Below are 12030 nucleotides of genomic sequence, written 5' to 3' on the forward strand. Positions count from 1 at the left end.
TCTGGAGACTGGGAAGTCCAAGGCTAAGGCACTCATACCTGGTGAGACCCTTTTTGCTGCATCACCTCATTGCAGAAGGCAGAAATGCAAAGCAGCACCTGCACACAAGTAAGAGACAGAGTTGGAAGGGGGTTGGAGAGAGGGGTGGTTGCTGAAGGGAGAGGCTCAACTTGCTTTTATAACAAACCTGCTCTGGACATAATGAAGTCACTCCCACAATTATGCCATCTATGCATTCATGAAGGCTTTGCCTTTAATCATCTTTTAAAGGTCCCACCTCTCAATACTGTTGCATTGGGAATTAAGTTTCATTACATGCATTTTGTAGGACACATTCAAACCATAGCAAGTACCTAATGTAGGCCTGATTTGCTTGATGACCTAGAGAAAATGAGATATTTTACACAAGGCATCTGATGATCTTACACAGGCTGTTTCCTCTGCCCTGATAATGAAGAATCTCTTTCTCTTTTTTCCCGGTCAGGAGTCTCATACTGTTATCAAAACCTAGCTTAATAGTGATTACCTTATGGAGAGTTAGAGTGATTAATCAGATTGAATTTGTATCTTGCTTTCTTCTGTGCATGCACTATTGAGTAATAATAATTAGCATGATGACAACATTAGGAAAGTTGTTCTACATCTGTTGAGACTTTCTCTCTGCTCTTTCTCTCCATTGTCATTTCTTGCTTTGAAACTCATATTCCACTACCTCTCCTTCCTGGCCTGGTCTTTCATGAGGTCTGATAAGTATTACTAACATTCTCCAACCCTTCCCCCAACCATTATTAAAAAGTCTGGGCCGGCGCCGCGGCTCAATAGGCTAATCCTCCGCCTTGTGGCGCCGACACACCGAGTTCTAGTCCCGGTCGGGGCACTGGATACTGTCCTGGTTGCCCCTCTTCCAGGCCAGCTCTCTGCTGTGGCCCGGGAGTGCAGAGGAGGATGGCTCAAGTGCTTGGGCCCTGCACCCCATGGGAGACCAGGAGAAGCACCTGGCTCCCTGCCTTCGGATCAGCGCGGTGCACCGGCCGCGGCAGCCATTGGAGGGTGAACCAACGGCAAAAAGGAAGACCTTTCTCTCTGTCTCTCTCTCACTGTCCACTCTGCCTGTCAAAAAATTTAAAAAAAAATTTTTTTTTAAAAAGTCTGTTGTATGATAACTTATCAACATTGAAGGTGGTAAATGACTCATACTTCATAAGTTAAGACATAGCAGATAGCAGTGAGCAGAACAGTGATCAACTAATCACATGACTTCATTTATACAAGGAGCTCTACCACTAGGTGATTTTTGTGAACTTGTAATTTTCCTGGACTGTACGTTTCTCATGTATAAAATGTGGGGCCTTATCTGGATTAATGTTTCTCTAGGTACGTATGTACGTTCTGTAATGCTGGTCCTGGATATATTGCATTCATTTGAGAATTACTATATAGTACCTTCTTGAATGTTATAAGGATTTCTCTGACATATCTTGAGACAAGGAACAGTTTTTCTTTACTGGAAATTGTTTAGGGGGAATGGATGGTATGTGGATGGTTCTCCAGACAGTTCTCTGAGGGGATCTATAGTTTACCTTTCTGGGGAGCTTGGCTTCAATTACATGTCCCTTTACTTCTAGTGATAACAACCATTGGTATAAAGTAGGTCAAGAGCTTCACCTCTCAGGCAGCAAGGATGGAATAAGGGAGAGGTACGAATAACTGTAGTATAGGATGACAGTTGAGACTAAATGTATGATCAAATTCTAATGGGTAAGAGGACTGAGAAAGAAGTAAGTTCTCCCCAGAGTTTGGAGAGAGGATTAGGAAGGAAGACTCCACAGGGGCAGCACTGTATGAGCTCTGTGTTGAGGGGAGTTAGCAATAATTCAACAGGCCAAGAGGCTCAGCAAGGATAGCCTAGGCAAAGGGAACAACACGGCACAATGGTGTAAAACTGCAGGTATGCTCTGTGGTAGGCTCTGTGGCTATGAAAACCTAGGAGTAGACGCTGCCTAGGAACAGGAAAAAGTCTTGGAGGTGGGTGCCTTTATAAGAAGCCTGAAATTTAAGATGCAGTTAAAAAGACACCATTCTTAGGACAGTTTTTAATCAGGGGGCTTTCTTGATCAATAGGTGTTTTATAAAAAGAATTATGGAGAACTGAGGCAGATTGGGAGTGGTGGGTGGAGAGACTGGCAGGGAAATTATTTATGATTCTATTGAAATGGTGCAAGTAAGAGATGATAAAGGAGTGAATCATGACAGGGGCAAATGGATGAGATAGAGGAAACAGAAATAAAGGAAATTCACAAACTTTTTAGACCATGGGGGAATGGTTAGATAATGAGGAAAGAAAGAAAGAGGAATATAAAATGGCTCTATAGTGTGTAGCTTGGGCAAGTATTGTATGATTATATAACTTACTGGGATAGGAACTCAAAGGAATGAACTGTTTCACATAGATTTTGAGTCAGGTTGGGAGCTGTATTGCGTAGGGTCATTTTCCTATAAAACACACCCATGGTTGTTGTGTTTCAGAGTTCAAGAATGATTTAACTAAAGACTGTATTATTTTCAAGAAGATTCATTGTCCACTAGAAAATATATTCCAAACTGAAATTTAGTAGTCACAAGATACATTCTTGTCAGTAGAACAGTATTTAAGTCTATGTTTTTCTTTTATTTTTATGTATATGCGATAAATCATTATTTTTTGAATTATAAATCCATTTGGCTTTTCACTTAATATAAAATTCTTTTTCCTTTCATCTGTGGATTGTACTACATATACTAATATCTCAGTAGATATTAGCACTTCCATTTTCTAGGATAAAATTGCACAGAACACTGACAATATTAGTGATAACTGAAATATTAAGCTATTATTTTTGGGACTAATCCCAAATTTGGCTTTTAGCATGAAATTTTATCATTGATAATGCATTAAAATATATTGTTTATACTGAGGGAGTAGGATTGTACCTCTGTGAAAATTAGAAATAAATATTCTTTTGGAAGAACTCTATCTTTGCTTATTGTGTGGAATTTTCCACAAATTTTAAAGAAATATTTTCTTTCTTTCTTTCTTTCTTTTTTTTTTTTTTTTGACAGGCAGAGTGGACAGTTAGAGAGAGAGACAGAGAGAAAGGTCTTCTTTTTGCCGTTAGTTCACCCTCCAATGGCCGGCGGCGGCTGGCGTGCTGCGGCCGGTGCACTGCGCTGATCTGAAGGCAGGAGCCAGGTGCTTCTCCTGGTCTCCCATGCGGGTGCAGGGCCCAACAACTTGGGCCATCCTCCACTGCACTCCTGGGCCATAGCAGAGAGCTGGCCTGGAAGAGGGGCAACAGGGACAGAATCCGGCGCCCCAACCAGGACTAGAATCGGGTGTGCCAGCACTGCTAGGTGGAGGATTAGCCTAGTGAGCCGTGACGCCGGCCGAAAATATTTTCTAATAGCCTTTTGAGGTAGAGAGCTTTCTTAAAATTATTGTTTAGAGGAATAAGAGCTCCTTTTGAGAGGTAAAATGTGGAACCTAGCATGCTCCAGGTTACTTACATGAAGTAGTTCATAGCTTCCTCATTAGGTCCAAGACTTTTGCTTTTACCTGGGACAGCTGCCTTCTATTTGCACTGGAAGCAAATTGTACAATCTGTGTCCAATGATCCATGACCACCTTCTCATTTCGGATTTTCTTTTCTGTCCAGAAGGGCCTAGAATTCAGAAACTCAGTTGGTGGAGATGTATTGTTGCTAGAAATAATTTATCAGAGGAAAGAAAAGACTGTGTTCATCTTTCAAACAAACCAAGCTATGAAACTGGCTACACTTTATGAAGTGAGCACAATAGTGGTAGTCAGAAACAGACTCCTGAGAACATTTTTTTCTTGTATATCATAAAGAAATAAAGATAAAAACATAATGTTCTTATTGTTATAGGAAAACTCTCCATCCCTCGCCACTTGCCACAACTGTGGTGCATTTAAGGCAGTCTGTGGAATTGTTTTGAAATAAGTTGGAAGCTCAAAAAGGCACGTGCGTGTCATGGTCGATTCACTATTCTGAGGTTAATGATAAAAGGTTGCTCCTTGAGATTGGACCGATTTTTGAATGTATTTTTTTTGCTGTTAGAAGAAATGTCACATTCTTGAGAAAATGCAGTGCAAAATGAGTTGAGACACAATGTGCCTTACCTCAGAGCAATACAACCTTATTTCCCTGCAGCAGATACAGAGGGCGGGGAAGTCGGGCCTTGGTTTCTGAAGTCCAACCACCCAGTATCTGGCTGTGCCATTCTCTCCCCTGATCCAGTGCCACTCCCTTAACTTGATATCTGTTTACTTTAGAGGAGGCCGTTTTTCAGAAAGGATCATAAATATCCTGGCCCAGTGCCCCAAGAGCCATGACAAGCAAAAAGAACATACTTTCCTGCAGATAGCATTGGTGGTATTTAAATATGTGGGTTAATTTTTTATCCACTTCAGCTTCCCTGCCTTCTATTTCTGCTCAGAAGCCCTGGGCACAGGAACCTGTGCAGGCACATTACTCCAGAGCATATTGCAGGACAGTCGTCGAACGAACAGCTGCGTTCACGGCATCTGGATTCCTGATCCTTTTGGAACATGGCAGGTGTGAGTGGTTGTATAAAATATTCCATGTTTATCTTCAACTTCTTATTCTGGGTAAGTGTTTCCCTTTTAATTATCAATTTTCTGCAAGAAAGGCGATCTTGATATCATAAACAAGAACAGATTCTGTGCTAGAGAAATAGGAGGAGAAGGAAAACGTATCTTCCATTTACTTGTTTGGATTTGTTTGTTCTTGCTTTGGATATTTCAGTAATTGAAAATGAGCCAATGACTCAAAAAAGTACACTTAGATTCTGTGAGGATAAACATTTCATAAATGTTTTGATATTGTTGCAAAAACAATCACGGAGGAAAAACTACCCCTTAATGAAAGGACAATTATTCTTAGTTGTATATCAACCAGGACTCCCTGGTTTAAGTCCCCTGTGGGAAAGACACGGTCTAATTCCATCCCTTTATGTCTGGATTTGAAACAGGTGAATAGCATGACATGGAATGATAAAGACATGAAAAGAGGGTCATTTCCTGACCACTCCCCCCCCCCAAAAAAAAGCAATCAATCATAAAAAACTTGAGGGGGAAGCAGTTAAATTATTTTATCATAAAAGGATTGAATTAAACCAGTGGAATTATATTGGCATTTTTGGAGTTAGGATTTTTTTTCGGTTAGGATTTTAATATCATCCCCTCTTTAATAAACTGCTAAGTAACATCTAACATGTTGAAATGGGAAAAATGGAAAAGGCACATGGGATGTTGGGAAATTGACTATCATTTTTAGTGTATATGGTGCAATTAGAGACTGTTCAAAAGCAAATTATTGGAAATAACCCAGACCACTTAGATGAAAAAAGTTTTGAATGATGGATTAAGCAGTACAAGGAGAAACAAAACCTCCTTTATTTGGAATATGTTATCTGTATGTTTTATACCTGTTTGCCTATGGTAAGCAGATAGCTGGTATCTACACAGTGGTGATTTCTGTCCAATTAAAATAATTCTTTAAAAATACCTTTTTAAAAAGGTAGAATAAGCACTTCTTACTTTTTCACATTTCAGACTGATGAGTTAGCTTTCTATTATCATTCAAAAGTGATAAACTAGTACTTCTTTACCTATCCTTATGAAATGAGATTTCTTTACAATTCTTATTCCTATTGATGTGTTTCTTGTTCCATATTTGGAATCACAACATAGAAGAAAAATAATGGACTTAATTAAACTTAATTACATAAATACAGATTCATTGTACAGAATGACATTCCAAATGATCAGCAGTCTCAAAGTACACAGATGATATATTTGGGAATTAAATCACTGAAAATATAAACAAAATAAAGAAGGAAAAAGGTTTATCATTTTTGCTTTCTCCTTTTCCAAGAAAAAAATATTGATTATATCAATTTCAAAAAATTTTTCCTGAGAAATTTCTTCCCTTGAAAGAAGTAAATTGATTAAGCAGTGAGAGTATAATGCCTTGGCTTTATTTCTAATTTGATATTATGGAGAACTTCAAATGTTCATCAAAGAAGATAGAATAGGAGAATCACCTCTATCACCCAGCCCCAACAGCCATGAAAGCATGGCCAGTTTTCTTCCATTAATACTTTTGAAGCAATCTAGATAGGTCATTTTACCTATAAATATTTTAGTATATGTTTCCAAATGATAATTCTTTTAAAAGTGTAAGTGCAATATCCTTATAATGCTTTAAAATTTAGTAACAGTTTCATGATCAGCGATCAAATAGCCACCCAGGGTTCAAATTTTCAGTTGGCTTATAAATGTTCCTGTGTGAGTCAGGATCCAGATGAAGTCCATACATTGTCATTGTTTAATACATCTTTCAGGTTAATTTAATCTATAGAATCTCCCTCTAACTTCATCTTTTTATTCCCTCTTGAAGTTGTAAGTGCTGACATGTATGTTTGTCTTAACGACATTTTCCAGAGTCTGGATTTTGCCATTTGCAGAGGTGTGAGTTTAATATGCACTCCCATCCTTTGTACTATCTTTTATGTTAGTAATTGCGTCTGGCTGCTTAATGATATTCAGAGTTTGTTTTGTTTTTTGGGCACAACTGCTTCATAAGTGATATCGTGTTCTTTCAACAGTAGGCACATGATGTTTGATTGTTTTAATTTTTGAGATGTAAGTAGCCATTGATGCTTAAGTACTAAAGAAAGTATTGATTGATTAAGAGATTCAAATTGGTGATATTCTTCTTCTATCAACTTTTCTTCATATATAAGTATTAGCAATAATACTTTCAATAATAAGAAATTTTTCATTTACTGCTTGGTTACCAGTGATACGGAACTTTTATTTTTAGAACAGGTAACGTAAGAACTTCTTTCTCATTTTTCACTTGTCAAATTTCAAAATAATGAATTACACCAAAGTGATAAACTAACATTTTTAAGTACCCTTTATGAAATGACAGATAAATTAACTTTTTATTGATGTGCAATTTATCCATCTTTGCCTAGTGGAGCTTCTTCAGGTTGACTCCTGGGACCTTGTGACATAATCCTGAACTTGCCTAGTTTCTGCCCATCCCTGGAATCAGCGATTTCTCCAAGATGTCCTTATACTTGTCTTTATAGCCATTGTCTTTATATGACACAGAATATATATCACCCATGTAAAACAACCAGGATATTCATATACTAATAAATATATGGTTCCTATTATTAAGATGCCTTAAAGAATCTAAACTGGTAGCAATCTTTAGATTATGAGATGGCTTAAATATATTTTTGTTGTATGAAGACAGCATGCAAAGAGCTGATGGCTGTTGTGAATATATCAAAGGTCAGTGTTTCATAAATAGTTAACCAGGAATTTGGAATATATCTGAATTTTATTTTTAAAAAAGATTTACTTATTTTAATTGAAAGGCAGAGGGACAGAGAGAGGAGATACATGGAGAGGGAGATCTTCTTCCCTCATGTTTACTCCCCAAATGATGGGCCAGGCTGAAGCCAGGAGCCAGGAACTCCAACTGGGTCTCTCACATCGGTGGCAGGAACCTAACTTCACTTGGCGGACAGGAACTTAACTTCTGTTGCCTCCCACGTACATAGCAGGATGCTAGGTTAGAAGCAGGGGGGCTGAGACCCAAACCAGCACTCATATTGGATGTGGACTCCCCAGTTGGTGGTTTAACCCATTGTACCATGACTCTCACCCTAGTCAGGGCATGTTTTACAGATTCAGGATTGCACAAGAGTATTTCAGAAATTTCATAGGAGACCTTGTCTAAATAAGATCAGAGTTGGTGAACTCAAAAGGCTTCCATAGCTATGGCAACTCATGAAAAGAGCCTAGGGTGATTACTGACTCCATAAACAAGAGTGTCAATTGTTAAATCAACAACAGGAGTCACTGTGCACTTACTCCCCATGTAGGATCTCTGTCCTTAATGTGTTGTGCTATGTGAATTAATGGTATAACTAGTACTCAAACAGTACTTTATACTTTGTGTTTCTGTGTGGGTGCAAACTGTTGAAATCTTTACTTCGTATATACTAAATTGATCTTCTGTATATAAAGATAATCAAAAATGAATTTTGATGTGAATGGGATGGGAGAGGGAGTGGGAGATGGAATGGTTGTGGGTGGGAGTGAGGTTATGGGGGGAAAAGGCTGCTGTAATTCAAAAGCTGTACTTTGGAAGTTTATATTTATTAAATAAAAGTTTAAAAAAATTCATAGGAAAGTGTAATTAGTAATATGAGTTTGTTTTGATGAAAAAAATTTCCACAATATGTGGAAAATGTGTATTAGGAAAAACTGTGCATGAATTTTCAAAAAAAAGATTTTAAACCAAAATAAATTTACCTTTTTAAATTTTTCCACAAGATTTTTGAAGTACTATTGCATATTTAGGAATCAGAGTGAGTTGTAGAGCTCTGTACCGTGGTGCACCGGAAATGATCACTGCTTTCCTGGGAAATTGTGATTTATTTATCATAACCATTCTCTTTTGACAAAGTCCTTCTGATGGTGTAGATCATAATTAGATATTTCTCATTTTCCTGGGGGTTCATTCCATTAGTGTATGTGGTCAGGCCTACAAAGCCTGTGTAAGAAATCTTGATGCCCCTCTTCCAGGCCAGCTCTCTGCTGTGGCCAGGGAGTGCAGTGGAGGGTGGCCCAAGTGCTTGGGCCCTGCACCCCATGGGAGAACAGGAGAAGCACCTGGCTCCTGCCATCGGATCAGCGCGGTGCGCCGGCCGCAGCGTGCCAGCCGCAGCGGCCATTGGAGGGTGAACCAACGGCAAAAAGGAAGACCTTTCTCTCTGTCTCTCTCTCTCACTGTCCACTCTGCCTGTCAAAAAAAAAAAAAAAAAGAAAGAAAGAAATCTTGAAATTGAATCAATCTTTCAGCGAGAGCAAGAGTTATAAAGGCTGCTACTGACAACTTCTTAGCCTACAGGTGACATCAATATTTTAAACCAAAATGTAGATGATAGAATCTCTGCAGTTAGAGAATGTTCCTACTACTCTCCTGTCTACCCCCAACCTAGAGTCTTCAGTTGGAGTTTTACAGTCCTTCACAGGAAGTTAGCAAGTTGTCACATTCTTAATGTTTACTTAAGCAAAAATTTTAAGGGTCCCACTGATGTGGTTTTCTTATAGATGTCCATAGCCTTTTGTTTTCAAATGCATTCTTTCTGGTGTAACTTGCTAAGCTAAACCTTTGCAAAATAGGGCCAGATGTGGAAATATCTCAAAGATATGCATATGGTTATTTAATCTAAACATACTAGTTTCTTCAGGGGAAGAATTTGTGATGTGCCACGTAAATATGCAGTAATTTCCAAGTGTTAGAATTACTAATTGAAGGAAAACATGTGAAAGTAAAAATGACTCCAGTCACTTATGCAAGAAGTTGATGCAAGTTGGAAAATTGGATGCCCTATTGTAATGTAATTGGTACAAAATCTGTTTTCCTGCCCTTTATGTTAAAAACAAATGCAATGCCTTCCAGATTCCTCCATTTTCTTGCAAATGACCAGATTTCTTTTTTTTTTCTTTTTTCTTTTTTTTTTTTTACTGCTGTATAGTATTCTATAGAGTACATGTCCCTAATTTCTTTATCCAGTCTACTGTTGATGGGCATTTAGGTTGATTCCAGGTCTTAGCTATTGTGAATTGAGCAGCAATAAACATTAAGGTGCAGACCGCTTTTTTGTTTGCCAATTTAATTTCCTTTGGGTAAATTCCAAGGAGTGGGATGGCTGGGTTGAATGGTAGGGTTATATTCAGGTTTCTGAGGAATCTCCAGACTGACTTCCATAGTGGCTTTACCAGTTTGCATTCCCACCAACAGTGGGTTAGTGTCCCTTTTTCCCCACATCCTCGCCAGCATCTGTTGTTGGTGGATTTCTGAATGTGAGCCATTCTCACTGGCGTGAGGTGAAACCTCATTGTGATTTTGATTTGCATTTCCCTGATTGCTAGTGATCTTGAACATTTTTTCATGTGTCTGTTTGCCATTTGGATTTCCTCCTTTGAAAAATGTCTGTTGAGGTCCTTGGCCCATCTCTTAAGTGGGTTGTTTGTTTTGTTGTTGTGGATTTTCTTGATCTCTTTGTAGATTCTGGTTATTAATCCTTTATCTATTGCGTAGTTTGCAAATATTTTTTCCCATTCTGTTGGTTTCCTATTCACTCTCCTAACTGTTTCTTTTGCAGTACAGAAACTTCTCAATTTGATGCAATCCCAGTAGTTAATTTTGGCTTTGACTGCCTGCACCTCCAGGGTCTTTTCTAGGAAGTCTTTGCCGGTGCCAATATCTTACAGGGTCTCTCCAATGTTCTGTAATAATTTGATGGTGTCAGGTCGTAGATTTAGGTCTTTAATCCATGTTGAGTGGATTTTTGTGTAAGGTGTAAGGTAGGGGTCTTGCTTCATGCTTCTGTACGTGGAAATCCAGTTTTCCTAGCACCATTAGTTGAATAGACTGTCCTTGTTCCAGGAATTGGTTTTAGATCCTTGATCAAATATAAGTTGGCTGTAGATGTTTAGGTTGATTTCTGGTGTTTCTATTCTGTTCCATTGGTCTATTCATCTGTTTCTGTACCAGTACCATGCTGTTTTGATTACAATTGCCCTGTAGTATGTCCTGAAATCTGGTGTTATGATGCCTCTGGCTTTGTTTTTGTTGTACGGAATTGCTTTAGCTATTCGAGGTCTCCTGCATCTCCATATGAAATTCAGCATCATTTTTTCCATCTCTGAGAAGAATGTCTGGTATCTTGGTTGGTATCCAATTGAATCTATAATTGCTTTTGGGAGAATGGACATTTTGATGATGTTGATTCTTCCAATCCATGAACATGGAAGATTTTTCCATTTTTTGGTATCCTCTTCTATTTCTTTCTTTAAGATTTTGTAATTCTCATCACAGAGATCTTTAACATCCTTGATTAAGTTTATTCCAAGGTATTTGATTGTTTTTGTAGCTATCATGAATGGGATTGATCTTAGAAGTTCTTTCTCAACCATGGCATTGCCTGTGTATACAAAGGCTATTGATTTTTGTGCATTGATTTTATATCATGCTACTTTTCCAAACTCTTCTATGAGTTCCAATAGTCTCTTAGTAGAGTTCTTTGGATCCCCTAAATAAAGAATGATATCATCTGCAAAGAGGGATAGTTTAAGTTCTTCCTTCCCAATTTGTATCCCTTTCATTCCTTTGTCTTGCCTAATAGCACTGGCTAAAACTTCCAGAGCTACATTGAATAGCAGTGGTGAGAGTGGGCATCCCTGTCTGGTACCAGATCTCAGTGGAAATGCTTCCAACTTTTCCCCATTCAATAGGATGTTGGCCGTGGGTTTTTCATAAATTGCTTTGATTATATTGAGGAATGTTCCTTCTATACCCAATTTGCTTAGGGTTTTCATCATGAAAGGGTGTTGAATTTTATCAAATGCTTTCTCTGCATCTATTGAGATAATCATGTGGTTTTTCTTCTGCAGTTTGTTAATGTGATGTATTACATTGATTGTTTTATGAATACTGAACCATCCCTGCATACCAGGAATAAATCCCACTTGGTCTGGGTGGATGATACCAATGCCAGCCCACTAGTCCATTTGATCAATTTCTGTTTACAATTGATCATAATGATAGGACTAAGAATCAAATGGATCACATAAACAAGACTAGTGTCTGAAAATACTAACCAATAGAACAAAAAAGGGAGAGAATTATCCAACATGGGACGTGGGATACACAGCAGACTCATAGAATGGCGGATGTCCTAAACAGCAGTCTGGCCCCAGAATCAGCCCTTAAGGCATTCGGATCTGGCTGAAAAGCCCATGAGAGTATTTCAGGCATGGAAAGTCAAGACACTCTGAAAAAAAAAAAAAAAAAAAACACCTAAATGAAAGATCTCTGCGAGTGAGATCCCAGTGGAAAGAACAGGTCATCAAAGAAG

General features: G+C 38.3%; 1 protein-coding gene across 1 annotated transcript in view; it reads left to right on the forward strand.

Annotated features, from left to right (window-relative positions):
• The first annotated feature begins 4559 nt into the window (after positions 1–4559).
• The window catches only part of TSPAN8 (tetraspanin 8), a 35485-nt gene continuing 28014 nt past the window's right edge, over positions 4560–12030 (forward strand). The window contains exon 1 of the mRNA XM_062202070.1: positions 4560–4666. Within this exon, the coding sequence (XP_062058054.1) occupies positions 4607–4666 (60 nt within the window). The 5' untranslated portion in view covers positions 4560–4606. The remainder of the gene's footprint in view (positions 4667–12030) is intronic.

This window comes from Lepus europaeus, chromosome 10, assembly GCF_033115175.1.
Source record: "Lepus europaeus isolate LE1 chromosome 10, mLepTim1.pri, whole genome shotgun sequence".
NCBI classification, from domain to species: Eukaryota; Metazoa; Chordata; class Mammalia; order Lagomorpha; family Leporidae; genus Lepus; species Lepus europaeus.